Genomic DNA, 13,855 nt, shown 5'->3' with positions numbered 1-13,855 from the left:
CTGCCTCATCTACAATTCAGTTAGCAGCACAAGGTTACATTAATACTATACAGAGATCACAGACTGAAAAGTGTTAGTGGGCAAAAGGGTAAAGGTTTCTGAAAAAGAGAGAAATGCAAATACTCATTCACAAAACTCGCACCAAATATATGATTTTTTAATCAGCATTTCCATTTTATTGTTTAACCTACCCTGCTTGATCTCCCTACTTTTGGTTAATACGGGAGCCAATTACAGCTTCATCTGTGCAGAATTAACTTTATGGAATGCACACTGGGGATTTGTCTATCTTCTCTATTTAGATCTGTGTCATAAAATATATGTAGTAGAAAAGTGTGCAGGCACTACATGTGGCAGAGACTTTGCAGATTTATTGTAAAATCATTTTAAATCACTTTTAAGTTCTTGCCACAAGTTAATTAAATATATGTTTTTGTGGTGGTGGGGGTTGGTGGGGGTTTCTATCTCACTAGGTGGCAGTGTATGATTACATCTGGAAGGACAATACCAGCAAGTCTGGTGTCTCCAGCTATGACCTACAGCATCAGGATGAAATCTCCGAATGTGAAGCTCACTCAGGAGAGATCACTGTTCATGTGTCTATATACACGGTTCACCTCAGTGGCTTCCAAGATCTCTATAGACAATTCCTCAGACTGCCTGATGGGGCTATTGTTGAGGTAGGTCCAAGTAAATCTCTTACATGTGGTGTTTACACATACAAACATACTTCATAAATAAGTCAGTGTCATGGGATCATTAGGACATCACAATAAGACAATGGGTCCAGCCTGACCGCTCACAAATATATCCAGAGATCTTCCAATGTAAGACTTTGCTCTTTGATAATTTAGGATAAAATAAAACATTTTGTGCATTTGGAATGAAAACACTTTTAAAAAGTAACAACTTATCAGTGTTTTATAGAACTATTTAAAAGTGTATACACAAAATATACATTCAAACTATATGGGTATGACTTTACATGCATACCGTGTAAAAACCACATGAACTTGGTACAGGATTGTCCTCCACAAATATACAATATAGGTATTTCATACAATATTATACATTGGTAGATCTGTACTGTAGTTGATACAGAGTTTTTCTTCAGATGTAGGTACATGGATATTTGGTGCAGAATGGTGGTACTTGAATAGGTCCACAGGGGTTATTTATTCAGGCCATATGAGTCACTAAGCTTTCTTAATATAATGTGATTTAATTTTATGTTGGGCCACTGTTTGTCATGTTTTTGCACATTACAAGTAGCTCATATGGTAAAAACCCAACACTTCTCTAATTGAAGACAAATTCCAAGCAGTGACTCATTTCATATCTTGCATTTGTTCGGTTACGTTGTAATTGTATGGCTTTCTCTTTTGAGCCATCATGTGGTGATGTATTTCCTCATTGCTTTTGGTTATAGGTCAGTAGACCTAGATAGATAGACTACTCCCTAGGACAGGCAAAGCATCTTTAAAAAAGAACAACAACAACAAAACCTTGGAATGCACAAGCCAAATTAAGGAGTGAAAGAACACTGTCTTCACTACCCATTTGACAAGTGAAATTGTCGTCATCGTGATCTGTTTACGATATAAAGATGATAGATGAATCCAAACTACAAAGTTTAGAGTTGCTCAGTTCCAGGGTTATGGTTCCGATATCTCTCTCTAAACTGGAAAAATCATTGTTTCTTCACTGTCTGAAGGCTGTTTTCTGCAATTCAAATATTTCATTTGGAATGTCTTTGCCCTATTTGGCGTTTAAAAGAAAATTAAAACGTAAGGAAATGGACAGTTGCCTTCAAGGAATCTAAACATATCCCTGTGCCCTAGGAACCCGTGCTTCCTGGTCTCTAGAAATTTACAGTCAGACAAAGAAAACAAGAGGAAACATGTGGTCTACACAATGACTAAAACAAAGAACTCTAGATTCATGCATAAGTCTGCCAGAAAGCAGAGGATCTTTGTACAAAACTTTGGTTGGATTTGTACTTGGATGCATTTTTCCACTATTCTTTTTGGAGTCAGTGATTTAGTCCTCTTCCACCCCCATTTTGATTTTTGCTTTTGATACCAGCAATAACTATGTCTAGAATTGATTCTACTAGTTGAAGTCTTTCAGCCTTTCACCTATGAGTTTTCACTGAACATCAATTAGGATATGGAGTTTAAGGGGTTTCAAACACAATGAACAACCCTAACTTAGTGCAGCATTCCCAGTTCACTATGTTTTTACATTAATAAGAGAGGAATGAGAGTACATGATTTTATATATAAAGCAATTTTGTCTTTCCATGCCATGAGCATAGAGTCCATCCCTGAAATCAATGTGGCAAGGACCTATGTGACCAATAAAGCCACATCCCCAATTTAAGGGCACTAAACATACTCTTTTGTTATCCAAGGATCCAATACGAATTATTTGTAAAAAAGGACTTAAATAGGACTTACGCTGTACAAAAGTCATTATTTATCTCCAGACCTTAGAGTTTCCTGATAAAGGACACTGATAATCCTTACATTTTGAAGGCCAGGGCTGCCTTCTTCAGTCCCCAAGTTAGGAATCCTTTGAACGCTCTGGGGTTAAGTGAACTTTTAAAACTATAAGCCGAATAATGACAAGCCCTCATACAAGTGCTCAGGAGGCACTCAAAGAGCTTCCCCCACCTTTCGTAGTTGTGTCAAAATCCCTTTAGAAAAGCTCTGTTTTCTATTATGAGCCATAGCTTTTCAGAGTATAATTTCTATAGAATCCCACTGGATTAATCCCTATTAAATTCCACAGGGTTTTTCCATAAGGGGAGCATTAGGTTCGAAGCACGTATAAGACTTCAGGAATTCAGGGGGAAGCACGTCTACTGCTTCATTTTTTAAAAGGATGGTGCATATTCTACTCTCCAAGTGGGGCTGATTCTCAGGGATGGAGTAAGGCCATCTGGGGCCCCATACAGTGGCAGGAAGCAGGAGGGGTCGTCTTCTTCCAGAGAGGCTTGTGCACAGACACGGGGTCTCTTCTCTCTCTCAAGAGTGGCAAAAGGTTTTTCTCTCTCTTTGTGATCAGTAGGGACCACCTTCTCCTTAAGAAAGGCCAGGGTGGCAGCAGGAAACTCCCTAGTACTTACCCCTGCAGCGGGGTTTATCTGCTTATGTGGGTGGGCCAGGCTTGTTTCACTCTTCCCCTCCTGCTGTAATTCTAATCCCCTGCAGGAGTGACATTTGTCTAGGCCCCCAGAGCATTGGGTCTCAGAGTGAATACCCAACTGAGGTACATGTAGTCCACACTTCTCAGAGTTATTGTTCCAAGCTGTCCGCAGCTCTGTCTGTTCTGGTTACACTTGGATTACTTTCTCAAGCTTTTCTTCACAACCGTGTGGGCTAGAATATTGCTATTTTTTTTTTAATGAATGCTGAGATTCAAAGACCTGGGGCCCTAGGTACAGGCCTGTAGTAGCTATGCCTTAATTTGACTCCGCTGGCTGGTGTGAACTGAAGGGTGCATATGGCCAGAGTTCCACCCACATTCCTTTTCTTCTTACCTCCGTTGACACTGATATGGCAATAGCTTTTGCTCCAGAGTTGGGAGAGGAATGCAAGGACAAGGTTGTCATTGCACAGAGGTCCGGTGCCATCAGGGAATGTGGGGTTGCTTGCTTGCACCTTCTTCCCACACTGCACACTCATCCAAGGTGAGACGCACTTTTTTGCAGAGTCTGAGAAGATACTCCCCAGTAGCAATCCCCTCAGGAAGTATATTGAAGCATGACAAAAATTGTCCTTTTAAGCTAAGGACTAAATCACAGCTATCCCACACAGATTCAATTCTGTGGAGAAGAGGGTAAAGGAATCTCTTCTCTAAACCCACACGGGAGGCAGCCACATGGTAACCCCAGTGTTTTCCTAGGCACTGGGATGTGAGCTCGGTTGACTTGTCTGATGACTGGTCTTGCTGCACAGCAGGTGAGGCCAGCAGAGTTGGGGGCACAGTCATGTTCCAGCTCTCTCTCCCAATTAGTGGAGTTAGGCAGCATGTTGTTTGGGGTAGCAAATGCTTCCACTTTTGCAAGAACTAGTAGAGAACAATGAGGACTACACTTCTCTGCCCCAGCTAACGAGGGATCTAAATCATAGGACAGACATTGAGGACTTGAATGAAACTTTCTAATGACAGAACACTTGTCCCCTGGGAGCTGTGAAGCACCAGCTATAATGACCTTCTGTCCTGCTGGTGGGTTGAGTTATAGGTAGGTATCTTGTCCTGTTGCTCCATAGCAGGTGAAGAAGTTCTTTATTTCTCCTCTTTCTCCCTTCCCAGTGTACTTGTGCAACACAGGACACACTTTGATAGTTAATAAACAGTCTATTGGTCACTGTTTTACAAGATTTATAACTGCCCAACTTATCCTCTGCTGCTTATAATAATACAAATTAGCTTCTCTGAGCATTTGCCCTCTAATGGTGGTGTGGATGCAGTTTTTCCATATACCATCATTGGCTGCTGAACTGTCTTAGTTATTCTATTGCTATAGATTGCTTCATGACTTTATTGGCCATATTTCCTTCCCTTGCATTAATTTTTTTAACAGAATTTTACACAGTTCCCTAAACAGTCACAGCCTCCCCACTGTCTTCAAACACACAAACATCATTCTTCACAATCAAAACATGATGTCCCACTAAGCTTGTTTAAATGACATAGGGCCTGATCCTGGATATCTTGAGCCTTCATATCTCTCGCAACATTTTAGGGGGAGTGTATAACTGCAATATATTTATTAGCCCATGGCTGAACAAAGAAAAGAACAGAGTAACAGATCCACATGGGAACTAAGCAAATCAAAACCAACTTGAACCTCCATAGGTGGAAGTGTGAAGAGATGATAAATATTACATGTATTTGTTCACTGATATTTTAGAAATTCTGCATGCCTTTTGTGTAATAACAAGTAGTTCTGAATATGACAAAATAAAAATGCTCATGTAATTTTATTTTCCATGAATTTAATGAGGGCACTAGCACCTAGTCTTCGTTAATATTTGTTATCACATATACTGATGTGAGCACAATCACACAAAATGTATTTAATTTGCTGAGCAAAATTCCGCCCTCAAATACACATCCTCAGCTCCCATTGCTTTCAACTGAAGTTATGTCTGTGTATCTGAAGAAATAATTTGGCTTACTTAAGGTGGTTTTGCATAAACCTATTAGGACGTCCTTAACCACTTGTGATTTTATTATATTATCAGTCGTACTCTGCTCCGATTCACTTCAGTGGGAGCAGCATTGGCCCCAGGGCCCCAATTCAGCAAAACACTTAAATGTGTTCTTCACTTTAAGCAGGGGCCTAACCCCATTGACTTAAAGTGAAAATTGAAAAGCCCCATTAAAGTGAAGCATGTGCTTAAGTGCTTTGCTGAATTAGAGTTTATATCAACTCAGAATAAATGTCTATATAGGCAATACTTTGTTTAGAGCACTTATATTGTTCTAGATATGTTATTCCCATTAAAATACAAACTTTACTAGTATGACCAGAAATTTGATGTCTGGTATGAAAAGTAGTTTCATAAGCTTCATAAGCATGAGGCAAAAAAAAAGAAAAGATTCAAAAGGCACATTAAGTACAAGGTGACATGAATAAATTGCTTTACAAATGTTAAATAAAAATCCTTTTTAAAAATGTGTGGCATGAAAATTATAGAGGTTACATTTGTAAATACAATTCTTTTATCACAAGCATTGTAAAGCTCAGAGAATTCACTTGCAATAAAACCCATTTTCCTTTTTACTTATCATGTATTTCCCTTTTATAGGGCTCAATTAAGATGCTGGTTACCCATGGAATGACCTTCCAAAAATCATTTTTCATGCCTTTCCTCATTCATTAATCTTATGTTATTGTAATATATGGAAAATTATTGAGTTTTAGCATTTAAGATGTATTTGAAATCCATGCACAAAAAAAGTTAATTCTAGAGATAAGTGTTTGCAGTCTACACTGTGATAACACCATCTCAGTGATTTTTATCTTGACTTCTTCTGGTGACTGGAGTTGATTTCTTATTAAAAGGGCAAAGATAAGTCACACTAACTCAGCAAAAAAATCAGTTTCTTATTATAGGCCTAGTAAACCTCAACACTGTAGAGAAACTTTTTATAGTATGATTTTATCTATCAAATAAACCTAAACAAATGTCAAGGATTCATCCAATTTAAACATACTGGATAAAAGAGATATGTTTTCCCTAATTACTTGAAATATACCTAGTGGTAATAGGATAAGACAGTGTAGGTAACTAACCAATTACTTAGTGTAAGATATTTACATCCATCCATATGCTATGAATTATGTTTAAATTTTCTTGCACTTCTGGAAAAGTGAATAAAATCATGTAAGTTTATTTTGAATACGAGATCAGATATAGTATGTTGAGTGACACTTAAAAAGAATGAAACAGTAACTGTAGCTTATTTTCTCGAGCAATCTTGACACTAATGCTAAATTACAGCTTGGAAACATCTAGCATTTTTACCTTTATGAGAAAAGGCTTTTTACATATTTAACATAATTCTAGGGAAAATATACTGGAATGATGTATAAAGATATGTACACTGTAACCAAAGGGCATTTATATTCCCCAGTAGAATACTTACAACAATTTTATTGCCATTTGGTGTCATTTTCTAACAGATATAAAATACAGCCAGTAAACAAACTAGACTTTAGATTTAAGCTGACAGTTGTTCCTTCAGAAGCAATATTCAGATATTTAATCTTAAGAATACTGAATATTTTACAATTGTTTGAGCAAACTATACTTTTACAAAGCGTAGGACTGTATGCTTGTGTATACAGTACTTGGATCTGATAATGACATAAAAAAACAACCCTAGAATAATCTACACATTGGTTGCTTCTATATACTCCCTGGGCAAATAAACAGACTACCTCATGTTTTTACCTCATGTTTTATTCTTAATGCAATATAACCTTTTTATAGATGAAATGTTACTGTGCATACTGTGGGCCAATTTCCCCCCTCCCTCCCACCCCCGTGCCACATAACCAATGCTGTTAATTCCATTGAGGATGTATACACGTAACTGAGGGCAGATTGTGTCTCTCTAGCTATATTAAGGAATACATTTGCAGGGTGACCAGATGGCCCGATATTATCGGGACCACCCCGATATTTGGGGCTTTGTCTTATATAGGCAACTATTACCTCCCACCCCTCCCCTGCCCTGTCCAAATTTCTCACACTTGCTATCTGGTCATCCTATCTGCATGACAAAAGCACCAAATTTCACCTTCCTTAGGGGGCTGGATACAGCAGCCATGGAAGTGATGGGGAGCCTGTATGCCATCCCAAATAGGGGCTGAGGGTACAGGCTAATGGATTCACAGTCATATGACTTCAGTGGCCCTAAAAACTGTGCAGATAGAGCAAGGGAAGATGTGCCTAGTAAGCTACCTAAACCTAAACTGATAAATTAAGGGCCATGACGAAACTCATGAGTTGGAGAGTGATATTGGGCCAAATTATCTTTTGGTGTAAATAGATGCAGGTCCATTGGCTTCAATGGAGCTGTGCCAATTAACTCCAGCAGAGAAAATGGGAATTTTTCCGTTGAATTCAAGTGTGAATGATTAGACTCTACTGAATCCTAATCATCCCATCACAATATTTGTTCATATTCAAATTAGAACAATATATGGTGATAATGATTAAAAATCATTCAATTCAGAACAGGTATCAGAATAAAGAATGATATGATGCATGCAGCATGAAGTGGTTCTACTTAAAAGGAATTTGATAAAATGAAAGTTTTTTTCAAGTAATTTCATTGTCTTTCATTACTCCTTTTATCCTATAAGCTTTATAAATAGCATTAACTTTTAACTTCTTGTGTTCATTTGTGAAAACAGTTGCCCATTTTATTGTTTTGATTATTTTGATAAATCTTCTTTTAAAACTGAGTTGTATCTTTGAGTCAGAACTGCATATTGATAAACTATCAACTCCCAGATGGATGTCTACATGGAAATCCATTTGGCCTGCAGGAGGCAGGGCTGAAAAACATGACCATTCTCCTGCTCTACCCCTCTCACTACCAAAACTTCTCTAAGCCCAGGTAGACTCTCTGTTGAGGGGAATCCACAGGGCCACTGGGAGTAGAAAATGGCTAGGTGGAGGCAGCACTCCCTGCTTGTTTGGCGTTAAAATCGGTGGTGCAACAGAATAAGCAGAAAGCTGATGAGATAAGTCCACCGTGGGCTCCTGGTATGATGTGAGTGCTGTAAGGTAACTAACAAATCAGAGGAATATGTGCACAACAGCATTATATCCTAGCGATGTAAATGGACCACCGTTTTTAAAATATATTGGTTTCTTTACTACAGGCTTAGAGGAAAGAGAGAGACACACAGATCTATGAGTATTTGAGCATGTGAATTTAAATTTGTTTTCCATGAAGAGTTTGGGAGTTAAAACTCTTCTCACGTGAATGTTCATGGAAAGGAAATACAACATGGATGCAACCTCTGCCAAAGTGAATTCATGTAATGTGAGCAAAAACTCATGGGGGAAATGTGGTGATACGTGCATCGCTCTACTTTATTACAAACATTAGTACTGATGATAAAGACACATTTTAAAAGTGCACGGCTAACTCTACTGAACCATTTTTTCTCAACTTCCCTCCCTCTTCCAACACATTTAAAATATACAGATTTGTTCTGAATGAGTGTTTTGTGACTGACTTTACAGTGTAAGCACAGTGTAGCTTACTGCTGTCAAATGTATTTTGACCTCTTAAATGTTTATAATCTTTATTCATTTATCACATATTTTTACTTGAATCAGTAGTAAAATCTGTGAAGTCAAAGGATAAGTGCCAAAACTGTATTAGCTTATTTTACCTAAATAAAAAAAATAACCTTTGAAAAAGTACCTTGCAGCTACACAAATTGACAAAATTCATCAATTATATTTTTGCTCACTTTATAATTACACTGTAGTAACTGTAAAGTGAACTTTAGTGCATGGTTGATTAATTATAAGGTTATTGCCATTAAGTCACTTTCAGAAACAACAACTTGGACTTTAATTAATTTAATATCACAACTTTACTCAATATCTGATCAAATCCATAATTTTAACTATGAATACAAGCTGCAATTTTGAGTTTGTAAGTATGTGACATCTAAAGTGTGATACAGTAGTTTTTCTTACCTTGGACAAGCTTGTTGATAACTGAGCTATGCAAGCTTAATAATACCATATTAATCGCCCCCATTATCCACCTGCCCAGTTACAAAAAGGCTTTTGAGTGAATTCCAGATAGTTTCTATTTCCACTCATTTGCATGTATACTTGGAAATAAAAACTTAATAGATGTATTCTGCACTACAGAGAATTAGGAACAGGGCCTGTATATAAACATAAATGTTTCCATTGCATTTCTTCAAGTTATCATACAGGGGAGAAATTTTGCTATTGTATGCAATTCTTTCAGTTTCTATTTACTAGTAAAATGACTCTGTGCCCCTCCCTTTGGCTCACAGTAATACCAACATGGGCCCTAGCATTTGAACAAGTGCAGGGATAGGGCTTTTGTCTTCTTGAAGTTTTTTCTGAGACAATATTGATGCAAAGCAATGTCATGACATTGTATCCCAAATGTATCAGCCCTGAAGTTTCTTCATTCCCCGTGGGACATAGAATAAGACTATCCAAATCCAGCTCATCCATTTGGGTAATATACAATATATAAACAGTAGGTGCCATTGGTAACCCTATTGGTGGCAATTGCCAATGGACAATTATCTAGGAGAAGAAAGATAGTCCAGTGATTAGGGTGCTAACCTGGGACTCTGGAGACCTGGAGTCAATTCTTTTTTTCCCTCTTCAGATGTCTTGTCTGATCTTGGGAAAGTTGCTTGGGCCCAGATCTTTAAAGGTATTTAGAATCCTAAATCAATGGAAGTTAAAAACTTATACTTTTGAGGATCTGGGTGTTACTCTTTCTGTGCCTGTGTCCCATTGGAAATTAATAATAATAATACCTAGCTCTTATATTGCACTTTGCATCTTTAAATGAAATGGAGATAATAGTACTGCTGTATCTCACAGCGGTGTTGCAAGCATCACTACATTAAAGATTGTCAGGTGATCAGATAATGAGAGCTTTATAAGTACCTAAGATAGATAAGAATGGGAGGAAACCTACTTTCAGCATTTTATTTACTCCCCTTCCTAAACAAATGTTGTCTGATTGACTGCAGCAACTCATAGCCATGGTAAGACACTAAGATTTGTGAAGTGCATTTAAAAAATGTTGACTTATTCCCAGAGAAGCTTACTTATTCCACCATTAGAGCTGATGTAGTAGAAGATAGAGCACTGGGGTGTAACTGCGGCAGCCTGTGTTCTAGTTGCAGCTTTGACTCTGAGCGCTTATATGACCTTGGGTTAGTCTTGGTGTCCACATCTGTAAAATGGGGATAATAATTCTTACCTTGGTGAAGCACTTTCACATCTGTAGATGATCAGTGTTATATAAGAGCTAGGTATTATTTGTTTAAACAATGTATTTGATAAATTTTGCCAATTTTTCTATTTCAATGCATCAATCACAATATTTTACATATTTATTAATAATTTAAAACTGCTTTTCTCCATCACAAGCGCTGGCTTCCTCTGGGCCCTGGGAGTATTCAGCCCCCCACCCCAGTCTGCATCCCACCCCAGCCCAACCTTTCTCCCAAGTTCCCACCCTGCCTCTTCCAGCTTCTGCTCCACCCTGCCCTGCCTCTTCCCTCCCAGTACTGTCCCCTCCCCCAAGTGCGCTCTGTCCCCACTGCTCCCCCCCAGCACCTCCTGCATGCTGTGGATCAGTTAATCATGGCGGGAAGGGGGTGCTGGGAGGGAGGGAGTGAGGGAGAGGGAAGAGTTGATTGGTGGGGCTGCAGGCAGACAGGAGACATATTGGGGGGGGGGGGGTTGGCTGCTGGTGGGTGCTAAGCACCTGCTAATTTTTTTCCATGGGTGCTCCAGCCCTGGAGCAACCATAGTCGGCGCCTATGTTGGGTGTGTTCCTACTGGAGTGTATTAGTGTGTGGAGTGGCTATCTAGACTTGGTAAATAATGGGAGAAAATATTTGCAAACATTTTTATTCATTTTGAATCACAGCTTTTGAGGGATGAAACTGCATCTTGCAGGAACTGTTCCGGGATTGGATAACCTCACATCTTCATAAACTATTTCTGCCTGAAATATGAGTCTGAAATTTGCTTTCTGCTAACACTGAAGTGAGCAAAACTTCTTTCATATGAATGCTCACAAAAAGCGAACAAAATCAGAGCCTGGGCACCATTGTGTGAAGAGCTATATAAATTACACAAGTTGAGACTCTGACCTATAATGTGGTAGCTGCTGCTGAGTTGGGTTAGATTTGAATCAGTGACCTGGAAGTGCTATATCCTATTACCAGTCTCATAATAATCCATCAACTCCCCCAAGTGGCCCTGTTTTCCTTCATGTAAGGGACAATTCTGTATTGAGTTACATTTTCTCCATGTATCAAGAATAACATAAGATGAAATTATTTAAAGCAACAACAATAACAATAATTTCCATTCTATTGTTTGAGCATTTTAGGTTCTCAGCAAAATTAGGCGAATTCACATTTCACATGTGTTTAAATTGCTAATCCCGCCACTGTTATCTGTATTAGTGAATATATTTACAATAACTCTTACTCTATAATGTTTTGGCAGTACTGTTATAAAAATTGTATGAAGTCTCGGAGTGGAACTGAACCATGAAACCCAAATTGTAAGCTGCTGCTGAGCTGGGTTATTAGTATGACAGTACAAAATTTCACACACAAAGAGACTTTCGAGATATAATATTTTAAAAAGGCAAAGAGGAAAGGAAATGAAAGCAAACTCAGGTTTGTTGCTTCTAACTTAATATTTCACTGAACTGGGCCACAGTAATGTGTCCGGGTTTTATACATTCTGTTTTTCAGGCATTTGATAACATTAGTGGGGTAAGTCTTTTATATGATGAAGTGAGCACAACCATTCAGGAACATCTAAGCGAAATGGACAATGTGCTGGGAGCCTCTTCAGTTATCAAGCGGAGGGAAAGAAAAAAGAATACAGCAAGGTGGAAAGGTATTATTTTCAGTGACTCCAACTGACTTAAAAAAATGCCAGCATTTACATATAAAACAGTGCTATAAAAGGGAACAGATTATTTCAAAGCACACTTTCTCCTGGAAAGAATAGGCCCCAATCATTTTTGACTGTGTTAGACTAGTGGTGTTTTCAGTTGTTCACCTCAGTATGGCATCTTTAGTCTGTCACAAGTGTACATCATGAAGAGAGAACAGCTGTCATTCTTTCAGTGATGAACACCAAAGATCATAACACTTTCCACACTGGAATTTGGTACAGCTGTAATGCAATTGAGAGAAATAGATTTTGAACAAAAGTCAACATTTAAAATGTGCTGCGGACATAAATCAGCTGCTTGATTTCTAATTAGGTAAACACTGTGTGTGTGTGTGTGTGTACACATGCATATATATATGAGGACTTATGCTGCATTTAACTTTATGCACTGACAGACATTGAACTACTCACAATGTGTAAAGTTAAATGCATGTGTAAGTCTTTGCCTGGATTGGTGTCTGTATTTATCTCTCCAGTAATAACTGTAGCAGTAGAAGCCCATGACAAAGTGGTATCAAAGTATTAAATTGTACAGAATTATCATAATGTGTTACTTAAACCTTGTCATTAACATGAACGATTTATTTATTTTTATTCCCATATGCAAAGCCTCAGTCCTGCATCAGAATCCACAAGCACTCTACCCTTCTGCTAAGGCCCTATAGATTTCAGTGGTACTCCACATATACAGAGATTTTGATGCACTGTTAGTGCCCAAGTTTGGATAGAAGTTCCATGTGTTGTTATCTGTATCATATCCAGATTACTGATGGTTGAACCTTAAAAGGTTCAACATTTCAGTTCAGATGAACAATCAAAAGATATACAGGGAATTTTTAATGAAAATAATGGAGATTGTTCTTCTTCGAGTGATTGCTCATATCAATTCCCGTTAGGTGTGTGCGCGCACCGCATGCACGGATGTCGGAAACTTTTACCCTAGCAGCTACCTGTCGGGCTGGCTGGGGAGCCCCCTGAGTGGCGCCGAAATGGCAATCTATATAAGCCCCTGCTGGCCCAACCCCCCTTCAGTTCCTTCTTACCGCCTGTGACGATTGTTGGAACAGTGGTCTCTTGTCTTTTCAAGTGTTCCACTTATCCCTAGCATTCTCTTATCTTCATTGTAAATAGTAGTTTGTAAGTGTTGTTTCTCTATAGTATTAAGTGTAGTTTAGCTGTTAGAGGGCAGTGCTGTCAACGACTGCTCTGCGGGTCCCTGGGGCAAGCCGTCTCAGGGCTTCAAGCCTTGCAAGTCTTGCAGCAGGCCCATGCCTATGGGCGACCCCCACGATTCCTGTCTCAGGTGTCTGGGGGAGGGCCATCAAGCAGACAAGTGCAGAATTTGTAAAGCGTTCAAACCTCGAACGCGTAAAGAGAGGGAGTTCCGTCTTAGGCAACTCCTCATGGAGTCAGCCCTGTGGCCCTCTCAAGACGCGGGCCTGAGCACCTCGGTGCGGAGTGCCCCTCCAGCTGTACCAGCTTTGGCACCGCAAAAGATCCTGCGCTCATCTCGGGACCAGCGATCTCCTGGGCCCCAAAAACGCCCACCTCGGCACTGTTCCCATTCCCCGGTTGCTGCCAAGAAGCAAGCTGTGGGAGGA

General features: G+C 39.1%; 1 protein-coding gene across 1 annotated transcript in view; it reads left to right on the top strand.

The window, feature by feature from the left end:
- OFCC1 (orofacial cleft 1 candidate 1) overlaps positions 1-13,855 on the top strand; it is a 249,983-nt gene that overhangs the window by 213,897 nt on the left and 22,231 nt on the right. The window contains exons 22-23 of the mRNA XM_034759559.1: positions 474-680; positions 12,047-12,194. Of these exons, the coding sequence (XP_034615450.1) occupies positions 474-680; positions 12,047-12,194 (355 nt within the window). The remainder of the gene's footprint in view (positions 1-473; positions 681-12,046; positions 12,195-13,855) is intronic.

Source organism: Trachemys scripta, chromosome 2 (assembly GCF_013100865.1).
Source record: "Trachemys scripta elegans isolate TJP31775 chromosome 2, CAS_Tse_1.0, whole genome shotgun sequence".
Taxonomy (NCBI): domain Eukaryota; kingdom Metazoa; phylum Chordata; order Testudines; family Emydidae; genus Trachemys; species Trachemys scripta.
This window is presented reverse-complemented; position numbering and strand designations above follow the sequence as displayed.